Source organism: Myotis nattereri (assembly GCF_964212035.1).
Source record: "Myotis nattereri genome assembly, chromosome: 13".
Lineage (NCBI taxonomy): Eukaryota > Metazoa > Chordata > Mammalia > Chiroptera > Vespertilionidae > Myotis > Myotis nattereri.
The window spans coordinates 42870374-42884365 of NC_138088.1; the positions used below are offsets into that span (position 1 = coordinate 42870374).

A 13992-nucleotide genomic window follows, 5' to 3' on the forward strand; every position below is an offset into this window, starting at 1 on the left:
AAGCCCTCACACACACAACCTCGCACATACACACACTACACTTACAGCAAATGAAACACCTGCTGGCCTTCTCATCCATTTGGGGGTTTTTTTCAGAGGAGGTATCAGTGATGCTTGGGTCACCTGCTCTGGCATCTGCAATGGGGGGAGAGGCTGGCCTTTGCTGAAGGAGGAAGAGATCTGGGGGCAAAAGGACACCTGCATCACCAGCCTGAAATGGTGGTCTAGCCAGGAACTCCACCTACAAACTCCATTTTGGGAGAAACCCTTGCGATACCTAACCTAGCCCACAAAGACGAGATTCCTGTACTCTAATGGTGATTGTGGGATTCCCATGAAGTAGCCTATTGGCTCTAAGGTCTGCAGAGGAATGTGACACAAAATGGATATGTAGGAGCAAGGGAGGTAAGACAGTTCATACTTCCAAATAATGTCCCAGCATAAGGTCCAATGTCCCTGAAATACCACAGGGAACATCCAAGAACAAAAGTGAAGGTGAAGGCCTCTTTTGTATTGTGGCAGGACTGACTTCCTCCCAGGAAGATGGGCACTGGAGCAAAAGTAGAGCCCTCCCAAACTCAGGGCCCTCCCCTCCTACTATTCAATATCCCCACTTCTTCCCAGGCCATATGTCCTGCTCTCTCCCCACAAAGAGAGACAGCCCCTTCCCTCCAGCATTTTCCATTAAGCCCTTCAAACCTTGTCAACCTGTCTCATCTGCTGGACGTCCCAGCTCCTACCCATCACAGAGTACAAACTGATCCAGCCGTCAAAGGAGGCAACAGAGAATACTGGAGGGTTCCGAGGGCACCACTGCACATCAAAGCACCAGCTGCTCTGTGTGGGTAGCTTATATGCCACCTAATATAAGGGAACACACCATCAGGGAAACCCTGACACAGATAAGGCGGCCCAGAATGCATAGCTGCTGCTGGGTTTCCCCTACCATCTCATCTCCCATCCCAGAACGCCCACAGAAGGGCCAGCCTACCTCGCTGCTCACGAGGTTCCAGCACAAGACCTGGTTGTCCTTGGCACTACTGAGCAGCAGCTCAGCATCAGCCTGGCTCCATGACACTGACAAGATACCCCTAAAAAGGAAGGAGGTCCCTCTGTCCATAGCATTGGCCGAAGGCCTACTCTGAATAGGGTACTTTATATAGCTCTGATAAATCTCATCCCTACAAAATGAGCAGCCTGATTTCATTTTACAAATGAGAAAAATGGGGTTTTAAAAAATTAAGGAATTTTCAGCAAACAGCCAGAACCCAAGTCAATTCTAAGAGCCTATGCACTGTGCACTGTATCACTCTGCTCTCCATAGATCACTGCAGGATGGCTTTCTTCTGTTCCCTGACTGTAGAGTAGGGACTATGAATCAGCATGAATCACAGAAGCACCCTCCCTATAGGTGCTTGTTAGCTCAGGAGAGTAGCGAGGATCTAACCCTCAAAAGTTCCCAAGAAGGTATAAAGGCAACATGGCCTTTTAGTCACAAAGAACAGACTGTGGGGCTGCTTTCTCTGCTATGGGCCCCAGAACTCAGCTTCAGAGGCAGGCCTGTGTGCAGGACAGACAAAAGCCAAGATTCTTCTATTAAGAAGTCTTGGAGCCAAAACCAGTTTGGCTCAGTGGACAGAGCGTCGGCCTGCGGACTGAAGGGTCCCAGGTTCGATTCTGGTCAAGGGCATGTACCTGGGTTGCGGGCACATCCCCAGTAGGAGATGTGCAGGAGGCAGCTAATCGATGTTTCTCTCTCATCGATGTTTCTGACTCTCTCTCTCCCTTCCTCTCTGTGAAAAATCAATAAAATATATATATATATAAAAAAAAGAAGTAGTCTTGGAGAAGGCAACCTCATCACTAAAGAAATGAACATTACCAGATGGGAGCCTGGGGACTCTCCTAGGGGCTAAACACTGGCTCCAATATTTCTCATTTCCCCATCTCCACTCCCATCTCTAGAAGTTAGATGGCATCTCAGGCTCTTTTCCATGACCTCTGGGTCTAAAGGAACTCCTCTTGGTTGGGGCTGGAGCTAGGACTGGGTGACTGTGTGTTCACTGGGATGGCTGTGAAGACAGGGAGGATGTTTGGTGGCTAAAGTGAGGCATTCATTGCCCCCTACCCAGGTCATTATGCCCCTGCTCTCCACCAAGGATGCAGATGAAGTTTGAGATACTACCTGCTATGGCTCTCCAGCACCTTCAGGGGTGAGGAGGCGAAGCGCAAGTCCCACAGCTGAATCACTGGGAGACGATCATCTTCTGAGCATAGCACCAACTGAGTGGCTATGTCTGGGTGCCAGGCCAGGCCTGAGCAGTGCATCTGTGAACAAAGCAGACTCCAATGGGTAACATAACCTGCCCATTCTAGTGAGAACCCATTCTGCCCAATAGGGATGGGACCCCTCCAAGGGCAGGTTTTGTGTCTCCTCTAGGTGACTGAGACCACCACAGCCATCGGGAATAAGTGATGACCATGAATAAGAAAGGAGCCTTAGAAGCGCCCATTATCAGGTCTGTTTAGGTCCCTAAGCTTTCACTCTCAATAGGAAATCTGCTCGGGGCTGAATCCACATGTGTAACAGCTGCAAACAGAACCTGGCCTGGGGAGGAGTAGCTGCAATGACTACGCCTGAGAGAGAAGCCACAGCCCAAGCCTGTATTTTGCTTCATGACTCACCCTGCTGCTGTGATCACTGACTTTGATGATAGGTTCATTCTTCCTGAGATCCCATACAACTGCCTTGCCGCTGGGGTGAGCAGAAGACAAAATGTGTTGAACTTGCCGGTTCCAAGAAAGTGCCTTGATGACTTCCGGGGGCTGCTGAGGCAGGATGGGGGTAGCAGGTGAAGGACAACTTGCTCTCCCCCTCCAACCAAAAGGCAATTGCTGTTCCACTGCTCCCAGCCACCCACAGAAAGCCTAACAGTAGATATGGTGCTACCCAAACCAAGACAGTCTCAGGGAGCTGGAGTTGAATTTTCCAGAGAGGTTCCTTTAGGGTACTGGTGCAGAGCTGAGACAATGGTAGGCACACTTGGGTTTCACTCCTATCTCAAGGTGCTCCTGAGAGGATAGAGTCAAGATTTAAAAATAACCCTCAAGGATAAAAGGAGGAAGTGAGGAAGGGGAACATAAACACCCAAGATTCCCAGAGAGAGCAAGGCAGGGAAAAAAAAGCCATTGCTACTTTTAGGGCACAGATGCTATGAAATTCATTCTTAACTTACCTCACGATACTGTAAGCATAAGCCAGAGAAAAGCCAGGAAGCAAAAAGATAGGCCCAGCTATAGACTGACAGATAGGCACACTTAGAGACAGAACTACATGAGACCCCCGACTGCATGGGAAAACCAGATACAGAGACAAGGCTGACCCTCCCACAAAAAGGACCAGGGTATATCTGGGAGTCCCCTCTGCACCAAACCTGCTTAACCTTGCCTAAGCTATACAATGTCTTCTCTCAATGTCTTACTCCAACCCCTAAGACAGTTAATGACCACAAACCACCCATCCAAACACACACACACTCCCCTCCCCTCCATCCCTGTCATCATCTGGCTGGTAGCACATTGTCTGTGGAGCTTTATTGCCCTCCAGTGGTAAAGCCTAAAATCTCCGATGCTCTGGCTGCCTCCCTGGGAAAGTCAGCTGCACACTGTACGCAGCAGCCCCGGAGCCTCCTCACCTGTGACTTGGATCCTGGGGTCATTGGCACACTCAGGTTATTCAAATCCCAAATGAAGATTTCAGAATCACTCGCCCCTGAGGCCAGCAGGTTGCCCTGTACAAAGCACAGGTCTTTGGAGACCACCATCCCAGAAGAGATGGGAGCAGGAGAGGGGGAAAGCGACCCATAGATGAGGCTCCCAAAGCCTCCCCCGAAACAGCCTGGGAAGGGTTCAGAGTTACAGACTGAAAGTCATAAGTGAATGCTTCCATTCGATCTATTGCTTGGGGGCTTGGCCATGTCTGACCAAATGAAATGTAGTACCTGGAAAGGGTTAAAGTCAAGGGCTCTGACAGCCCCCGTGTGCTTCTGTCTCTGGGCAATCACAGGCTCCTTTCCTGGAGACAGGATGTGGGTCACACTGTATAGTGTAAGCATACCGTTGTCCCCGCCGCCTGCAATAACCCCAGTGCCGTCCAGGTTCCCATTGCCAAAGCTCCCCCAGATCAGCTTGTGAAACCTACAGAGAGGAGGAACTTGAATCAGCACCAGTTCAGGTCCATATGAGCAAGCATCTCTGCCAGCCTCTGCCATTATGCAGGCATTCCCACCCTGAGCTGGGGCCTGCCTGTCTTCCTCATATCCCAGACCCAGAATGAAGGTCTCCTCTGCTGGGTCCTGCCCTTTCTCTGAAAAATATTCGCTCTATGTTACACTAGAAGCCGGGAAGCCACTGCCTCAGACTTGTGTGGGGATACTTTTTTTAAAAGTTAATATTATATAGGCCTAGATCACTACTTCAAATAGGTCACTTCACCTCATCCTCACAACTCAAATAACAATTAACATTTATTGAATACTTTCTATGTACCAAGCACTATCTTAAGTGCTTTACATGTATTAACTGATCGAATATTCAACAACCCCATAGGGCAGTGGTTCTCAACCTTGGATGGACATTAGAATCACCTGGGAATATTTTTATTTTATTTTTTTAAATATTTTATTGATTTTTTACAGAGAGGAAGGGAGAGAGATAGAGAGTTAGAAATATCAATCAGCTGCCTCCTGCACATCTCCTAATGGGGACGTGCCCGCAACCCAGGTAGGTACATGCCCTTGACCGGAATCAAACCGGGGACCTTTCAGTCCGCAGGCCGATGCTCTATCCACTGAGCCAAACCGGTTTCGGCTATTTTTAAAAGCCTGATTTCTGGGCCTCATCCTCCTGAAATTCTGTTTCTTTGTTATGGGGTGGGGCCACAACATTAGTAACAAAGAAACAGAATTTCTGGAGGATGAGGCCCAGAAATCAGGATTTTAAAAAGATTCCCAGGTGATTCTAATGTGCAGCCAAGGTTGAGAACCACTGCCATAAGGTGTTATTATTGATTCTACTTTCAGTTGAGGAAACTGAGGCCAGAGGAGTTATGAAACTTATGCATGTACAGCTAGTAATTTTATGCCCATTTTACAGCTAGGAAGTAGCAGAATCGAGGTTCAAAGTCAAGCCCATTTTATTTTAATGCCTGAGATCTATAATGCCTGTTTAGAGGAAGACCAAACTTTTCTGCCCCTAACTAGAAGCAGATTCCCTAGACTAAGAATTGATGTCCCCTCTTCCCTCTCAAACTGGATGTGAGAAAAAAACGAAGGACTTCATGCCTTCCCCGTGTGGCTAGCTCACTGAAGCATTGTGTGGCTGCCATGGCCCAGCCCTAGAGACACAGAAGCATGAAGAATAAACATATCTTATGGGAAACACTTTTCTGGTTTCCTGAGGATGCTTCTAACAAGATACTGCCAGTGTCTTACCAAAAAAAAAAAAAAAAGGATGGACCCTGGGCCCTCTGCAGACAGGTGTAGGTCTTCTGCAAAGCCCCTAAAGAAGGAACGTGAAACCTTTCAAAGCTTCCTAAGTGGTACGTCCATTTCCCAGCTGCTAGCCAAGGATATTTCCACAGCCCTTCCGAGAAATCAGATTTCACACTGAATGGTGTCCTAAGATCCCTCACCTTAGGAACAGTCAGCAAAGAAAGTGAGTGGGGTGACCAGTCAGGAACCAGTTTGGCCAGTCATAAGAGCAGAGCCAACCTATCAGAAGTCAAGAGCTGAGCACCAGTTCAGACTAGGTTAGCAAAACAGCAGAGCTATGATAACAGTAGTGTGGTTACCAGAGGGGAAGGGAATGGGGAGAAGATAAAGAGGGTAAAGGATCAAATTATATGGTGACAGGAGACTAGACTGTGGGTGGTGAGCACACAATGCAATATACAGATGATATATTATTAATATGTCACCCCAATAGATTGAAAAACAAAAAAAAACAACATCAGAGGTGACACAAATGGTGGTCTAAAGTTATTGTCAGAAAGGCTGATAAGGTTTCTAAGGTTGTCTGATCTTAATAGGGCAGAAGAATGTGCTTTACTAGTATACTGGGGCTAGAGGCATCCTGGGGCTAGAGGTCAGTGTAGTAGTGGGAAAGTCAACAGAGTGACTAGAGAAGCCCATAACAGGTCACACAGGAACCAGAGAGGGGTATGGTAGTGAAAACCTCACCTGGGGATGGTAGAAGAGGTGCAGTGACCTCACTATGGTCAGAGCACATGACATACAGACCAGAGTAGAAGGTACCAGAGACCTCAAGGTTGGGGGGTCACCAAAGGGTTTGAGAAGAGGACCCAGTTCCTCTACAGTGGCTGCAATGCAGACAAAATGATTTTCTTTCTGTAAGCATGTAGACGGCACATTCTATTTTGTTAGCCACTGAATGAGTGAGGGCGAAGCTGGAGCCTGAATAGGACGTGATAGAGAACACCTGGGATGATTCAAGCAAGGACAGGGATTGATCGTTCAGTAGGCTCAAGGAGCGTCGATCAGCTCTGCTCTGCAAATGGACAGAGGACCAGAGACAGCTGTGGGTGTGTGTAGAGAAAGAGAGCACATGCGAGCATGTGAGCAAATGTGACAAAATGTTAACAAGCAATGAACTAAGTGAAGGTACACAAGTGTTTATTGTATTAGTCTGCAACTTGTCTATGTTAGCATACTTAAAAAAAAAAAGGTAAAAATAAAAATAGTGGCCTTGGCCTGAAAATAGAGACTAAGCCATTTAAGGGGAAGGTTTAGGAAGAAAAGTTTGTATGGGAAGGTAGGAAAACATAAGAATAGAAATGTAATTCTCTGCTAAAGAGGTTCCCAGGATAATGATGGCAACACTAGAGACATTAGGACATGACAGAATGATAGGTGGCACCTAAACACAGGTTCTTTGACTCTTACTCAGACCTTGTGAAGCAGAATTTTCAGAGACAGGACTTTAGAACCTACATTTTCAGCAAGACCCTCCAGGTAATTCTAACCAGCAGCCAGGTTGAGGGTGAGAACGACCGTACTAGGTGCATCAGACTGCACACCAGCCTAGAACAATCAGGGAAGACATTGAATTTCATAAAGATAGAACCAGCCCTAACAACCAGCTCACTGCTATGCTTCTAGTGAAAAGCAAAACACAGGGCTGAAGAGGATAAACTCAAGTGTGTGAAAGCAGAACATCACACCAGTTAAGCTCCTCTGAGGCCAAGCTTTAGTGATTAGGAATATGTGCTGTATAAATTCTTGCTATGATTTATGTACTTGTTTTTGTTTTGGAGTTTGCTTTTATTTGCTTAGAAAGGTTCCTTTTTGAAAAATATCAGCCTTGTGCAGGTGAACTAAAGTGAAAATGAGCTTGTCCACATCCAGTCCAAAATAGCTGAGGAACTCCAAGTTTCCTTAAAAAGTCACACTGAGTGTTGAAGGCCGTGCTCCACGCTAGAGATGAAGACGGGGGAGTGGAGCAATGGCTGTCTGAGAAAAGAACTACTTTTCTGAATGCTCTGTATGTGCCAGCCTATTATGTGCCTACTATATACCCTAGATTTACAGCAGAGAAAACAGGGCCAGAGAAGTTAAATAACATGTCCAAGAGGACAGTAGATGGCAAAACTGGGATTTGAACCCAGGTATGTCCAACAGCAAAGCACATGCTCTCTCTATGCTGTGATCTCAGCATCTTTTAGAGAGAAGGCAAGTCTTAGAAACTGGAAAACTAAGAGAAGTATACAAAGTGATCTTTTTTCTGCTTGGTGTTGTCTCTGACACAGGCACCCAAAGAGAGATCAAAATGCTCCCAGAGAAGATAGAACCAAAGTGGAAGTCCTGGCAGATACATCACCTGCTTTCTCCACGTGAAGAGGTTGGGTCATACAGAGATTATGGAGGCCTCTCAAGAGATCTAGAACCTCAGAGAAGGCAGAGGGGGAGAGCAGATCACACACTGGCCTCTGACATCATTCAACCACGGCAGCTATGTCCTCAGTTCAAAAATCAATACATAAACAATGTATTATTCTCCGAGAAACCTTTTCTCTTGAGTGAGATTCATCTAACCAGTCAAACATCACTTGCTTCAGTGCACATGCTAATCCATATTGATTCTGATTGCATTCGGTGACATTTATCAGTCTATTTATCGCTTGAGGTGGTCACGAATCTACATCCATACCAGTATTTCAGAACGCTTCTCTTCAGTCAGATATTTCTAAATGGATATTTCTCTGATGCATCATGGATTGAGGAGAAGGGGATTTTCAGGATTCAAATGTGGTTGAGGCATGGGTCTGGTGAACAGGGCAGGCAAAGGAAAGGAGAAGATTTTAAAAAGCGTATGTTTAGTTAATAATGAAGAGACATAAGGAGGAGTTTTTAGAAAGGTGGGAGGGAGGAAGGAGACTAAGCCAAAAAAAAGAACACAAGACCTGAATTTTGAGCTCAGCAGGTTCTGAGAAGTCATCTTGTAAAGCCTCTTCTTTATACATAGGTGAGGAAACCTGAGACCACTGACAGAGCTCTATTTGCCCAAAGGCACACAGCTCTCATTACGGCTGCAACCCAAGACAACTGTGCTTTGCACTAAACCAGCGGTCACCATCCGGTGGTCCGCGGACCACTGTGGTCCGTGAGGTCCGAAAGGTTGGCGACTGCTGCACTAAACCATGCAGAAGATGACGCTAAAGAAAAGAAAGAGTAAAGCTTAAAGCATAAAGATTTACAGCAGAGAAAACAGGGGTAGATGGGTAGCCCTCTATCTACCCTGATCATTTTGGTCAATAGTTTGTGATACTGACTTTTGAGTAAGTGACCTAACCCAGGCTGGAACAGAAAGAAGTGGGTGTCTTAAGCTTATGCTATCTCAGATGACTTCTTCGAAAGGACCTTAACAGGACTGTGTCAAAGGTAATCCCTTAGGACTTTGGGAATGAGAACCAATCTTTGGAAACAATTATGGTGCAATTAACTGTACTATTTATGTTGGTTATAGCCCACAAATCCCTGCAGGGTGGAGCAGGACATGAGGTAAAGTTCATGTTGCCCACGTTCAGTACCAACATTTCAAAAAGGGTCCCTTCAACCTAGTTGGCTGCAAAACATTTTCACTTCAGTTCACTTGCGCAAGACCATCACCCTTGAAAAGCTCTTAGACTAAGTGAAGACTAATATAACTAACTGAAGTGATAGATAGAATGCTCAGTTTGATAACCCAGGAATTTCTTACTTCGCTCATGCATTCAATAAATATTTATTAAGCACCTCATGCCAAGCATTGTTCTAGGTGCTAGAGATACAGCAGTGAATAAAACTGACAAAAATCTCTGCCCACATGGATCTTAGGATTCAATTTCAAGGTTTCCTAAGCAATGATATTGCCCCTTTTTTAGGAACTCTAAGCTTAAGGAACCACGACTGTGCTGAAGCTGCTGCTTGGCCCGTCAAGAATAAGATCCCTTGCCCACTGCCCCCTTTCTTACCTCCAGGAATTGATACATTATTGAATTAGCTCACCCCTGTCAGGGGCCCTTTCTGAAATGCTTGTTTAGAGGCTAAGGATTTCTCATCATGATTGGTAAACCCTCCAGTGCCTGCTCTTCTAAAGGCACCAATACTAGCAATACAAAGATATATGAAAAACTGCAAAATACAGATACTCTCATAAAATTATACAGGGGTTCAAGAAAAAGGAGACAATACCTAATCCTCATTATAGATTAAACCATGAAAATAAAGAAGAGGATACCTCTTTCTAAACATCTTAACTAATCTCTCGGATGGACCCAAAAATTCACAAGAGGATGGAACACTGTATTCTAAACTGGGATGGATGGGCAAGATAATTCTCTGGGCTGTAAGAAAAAGATTCATATTTTTAATCTAAGAAATGATATAAATTACACTTTTAAAAATTACACTTTAGTAATAGTACAATAATAAATGTACATTATTTACATTGAATATATATAATTTTATTTTTTTAATATATTTTATTGATTTTTACAGAGAGGAAGGGAGAGAGATAGAGAATTAGAAACATCGATGAGAGAGAGACATCGATTCAGCTGCCTCCTGCACACTCCCCACTGGGGATGTGCCTGCAACCAAGGTACATGCCCTTGACTGGAATCGAACCTGGGACCTTTCAGTCTGCAGGCTGACACTCTATCCACTGAGCCAAACTGGTTAGGGCTGAATATATAATTTTATATTGAATGACTTGAATATAGTAATTCACATTTTTCCAATGGCATAAAAATGTGGAGACCATTGCTTCATACTGGAAGCCTCATCTTTCCAAACCTATAAAAGAGCAATGGAATAATGGAAAGAAGGTAGGCTTTGGAATTAAACAGGTGGAGGCTTAAGTCCTAGCTTCTCAGAGTTTTGGTTCCCTCCTGTGTGAAATGGGAATAATGTTATTTATTGCTTAGGCTCATTTCGAGGGATGAGTAAGATATACAGAGCCCCTAGCATAGTGCCTGGCATGTATACATGTGCTCACCGAATGCTAGTAAGTGAATGCCAGCCCTGTAAGCCTGCCAGAGTCATGAGTCCCAGTCGGTCCCTGACAGCAGTGAGGAGAGGATCATTCGTTCTCCTCCCTTTGGCAGAAGAGGGGGATATTGTGTAAGGTATTTACCTTCACAAGAGCCAAGGGAGGAAGAAGTCAACATCTTTGGACTCAGAGAGAGATCAGGTACTCATAGGTCCAGGCCTGTGGGTGGCATCTCTAACACATGATTCTGCCTAACACTCCTGCTGCTGCTGCTGACCAGAAAGGAGTGGGTGCTTTTTAAATAGTTTTGCAACATAAACCCAGAGTTAACTTCTCTCCAACTTAGTGAGGATCCTTCTTCCCTCACTGGTCTCCTCATGAGCCCTGAGAAGCACACACTACTCCCAGGATCCCCCATCAGGGTCTACCCTGCGTACCCACCAGCACTTCAGACATAGTACCTGCTTGAGGCAGAAAGGACTCCCTTGCATTTCAAGTCCAGAGAAAGGTCCCTGAAATCAACCTCAAAGATTTCCAATGTGCCATTTGTGCTAAAGGAGGCATCTAGCTGCTGGGCAGATGTTCCTAGGCATGAGAAAAGTTAGGAAGAGGCAACGTATGAGCAACAAAATATGCATGGATTTGGGGTATATTTACATAGGGAGTGGAGAGGAGGAGAAACAAGAAAAGACTGAGTATACCCTTTTTCAAATGGTAACTGCAAAAAAAATGAGGTGCCTAGCCTTGAGCCATAGTCCAAGGCTACCCCCAGGTACCAAAAACAGCTAATATCTCCTTGCTTTGCTGTGAGCCAACCCCATGACTCTAAAGCTTTCTCTGATGTTCAATAAAGAATTCTGCATATTAAGCTTCCCTGGACCTGTGTACCTCCCCTGGCTCCTAGTCCACAGTATCACCATACCTGTGGCCAGATACACAGGATACTGGCTGGCTGGGCTCCACGCTTGGACAGCTGGTCTCTCAATTTCCTTCAGCTTCATGGTCTGACCGGTAGGTGGCAGAAATCTGACATGGCCCTCAGCTCACTGAAAATAGAAACCAGCAAGCTTACGGGCCTGATCCAGGGAGCACCTGTGGACACAAGATCTTGTTTCACTCTCAACATCACGGGATGGGGCATCTCAGGGCAACACAGAGTGACAAACACATGACCATTTGCACGTCTGTAAGGACAGTTCAATTAACTGATTACTAAAATCTAATGCTTTAAATCCAAAAAGCATGGTTGTCACAGGCCCCATGGTGATGATAACCATCAAACCAGATAATCTCTCAATGACTTTATCATTTTCCTTGGTTTTAAATATCATCCATATGTTGATGACTCCAAAATTTATATGACCAATACAAATCTCTCCTTTGAGCTCCAAGTTTTTACATACAACGGCTAATCAAATATTTCCACTTGGATATAGCAGACCAAGTTAGTCTGTCTAAAATGGAATTCTCTATTCACATCTTATCCCCCCAAAATCTGTTCTCTAGTCTTCTTTAGCTCAGTAAATGGTATTACTATCCACTAAATTGCTCAATCCAAAAACCTGAAAATCACCTGATTCCCTCCTCCCTTATTTCCTTCTAATTCATTGAGTCTTCCAGACTTTACCTTCAAAGTATATCTTAATCTGTTTACTTTTCTTTATCTCTACCACACCACTCTATTTGAAGATATCACCTCTCACCTGTATTACGTCAATAATCTTCCAATTGGTCATCTCCCTGTTACCCATACCATCACCCAATTCATTCTCTACATAGCATCAGGAATGATTTTTTAAAATAAAAAATGGGATTTTGGCATTCCATACTTAAAATCTGTCAATGGCTTCTACCACGTTCAGAATAAAATTCAAACCCCTTAGTATGGCCCTAATCAAGAGCTCCAGCCTACTTCAACATCATCTCTGCTACTCTCCCCCTTACTCACTGTGCTCCAGCTGCATTAGCATTTGTGCATTTCCTAGCTTCTTCCCACCTTAGCGCCGTTTTGAATCCGTTCCTTACTTTGAATGCTCTTCCTTTCAATCTTTGCATGACTGGCTCTTTATTCCATCTTTCTGGGCTCAGCTTCTCATCTCCTGAGAGAGGTGAGCCACCCAATCGAAAACAGCCTCCATATTTTTCTTTGCAGCAATTTATAATCATATATTTACCTACATTTACAGTGGTCTCATCCAGTGAGTAAACATCATGAGAGCGAAGCTAGCACTGTGTCTGCTTTGTTCATCGTGTAGTGCCAGAGCAACACGACATAGTTAGTACTTCATAATATTTGCTGAGTGAATGCAGACATCCATTCTAACACACGTTCAAGGTACTACCCCAATGAGCTCACAAGGAGGCAGAAAAGGTGTTTTTTTAAAAAGGAAGAAAAGTGACACTGAACTTGTGGGAAGAAACTTGGGGCCTACTGCAACCTGCTTTAGCACGTCACACTCAGAATGCTCTCAACTTACCAAACCAGGGAGTAGTCTTACTGAATGTCTAATGCACTTTCCAGCTTGAAGAAAGTGCAGCCATTTCCAGGAGGCCTCTGAACACCTGAGGCTACCCCAGGAATCTTCTGACCGGCGGGCTACACATCATACTATCGTTACCAGTGCCACCTGCCGGTCAAAGCCTTTTTCATGTTTCTGGGAAAAGATCGCGTAACTCAAGTAGGAGTTGCTATTAGCCCCGTGCACTTGGCATGTATAACTAACTTAACGCTCATTATGGGGTTATTTTTTCCCGATAAATACTATTATCACCCTCATTTTACAAAGAGGAAAACAGGGTAGGTCAAGATGTGAACCCCTATCAGCCTCCAGAGCCCAGTGCTTTGGACCTTTCTACTGGTCTAAACTACACGAAACTCCATAAAGTGTTTAAATCCCGACAGCCTAGAAATTGGGGAAAAGGGCTTTTAATCTACTTTGTTCAGAGACATCTGTTCACAAATAGGGCCCTCGATGCGGTCAGAATGGCCAGGGACGGGGCGTTGCAGTTGGGAGAGCTGTGACCCTTCAAGCAAGAGCTGAGCGGACGTGCGGGACGGAGGGCGCCCGCTACCCCGGCAGAGCCGTCCCCACGGAGGGCGGCCAGCACCGCTGCTCCCCGCCTCCCGGCGCGGCGCGTGGGGGCCAGTGAAGACCCTCTGTCCAGCGGGACGCAGACTCAGAGCGGCCGGGCCGGGGAGGTGCGGGGGCCGCGCTGAAGAGGGCCCGGGGCAGGTGGCGTGGAGTCGGGTCCAAGGCGAGGGTAGGAGCCGGCGGGCCCCGAGGCGCACGGCCAGAGGCGGGCGGGCCAGGGTCTCCGCGGAGGTCACGCTCCCCCGCGGCCAGCAGCCGCCGAGTCCCGGGCTCTGTCTCTGCTCTCAGGGCCCCAGGCCGGCGAGGACACCAACCTGCGGGGGAGCCCAGGTCAGGGGTCAGCGGCGAGCCG

The 13992-nt window shown here is 46.0% G+C and overlaps 1 protein-coding gene across 1 annotated transcript in view; it reads right to left on the bottom strand.

Moving 5' to 3' along the window:
• The window catches only part of SEC31B (SEC31 homolog B, COPII coat complex component), a 28882-nt gene extending 17315 nt beyond the window's left edge, over positions 1-11567 (bottom strand). Inside the window, exons 1-10 of the mRNA XM_081105237.1 lie at positions 11471-11567; positions 11010-11133; positions 4002-4197; positions 3696-3791; positions 3237-3245; positions 2686-2829; positions 2186-2328; positions 992-1091; positions 700-861; positions 46-180 (exon numbers count right to left, since the gene is read on the bottom strand). Of these exons, the coding sequence (XP_080961363.1) occupies positions 46-180; positions 700-861; positions 992-1091; positions 2186-2328; positions 2686-2829; positions 3237-3245; positions 3696-3791; positions 4002-4197; positions 11010-11133; positions 11471-11549 (1188 nt within the window). The 5' untranslated portion in view covers positions 11550-11567. The remainder of the gene's footprint in view (positions 1-45; positions 181-699; positions 862-991; positions 1092-2185; positions 2329-2685; positions 2830-3236; positions 3246-3695; positions 3792-4001; positions 4198-11009; positions 11134-11470) is intronic.
• Positions 11568-13992: the final 2425 nt, after the last annotated feature.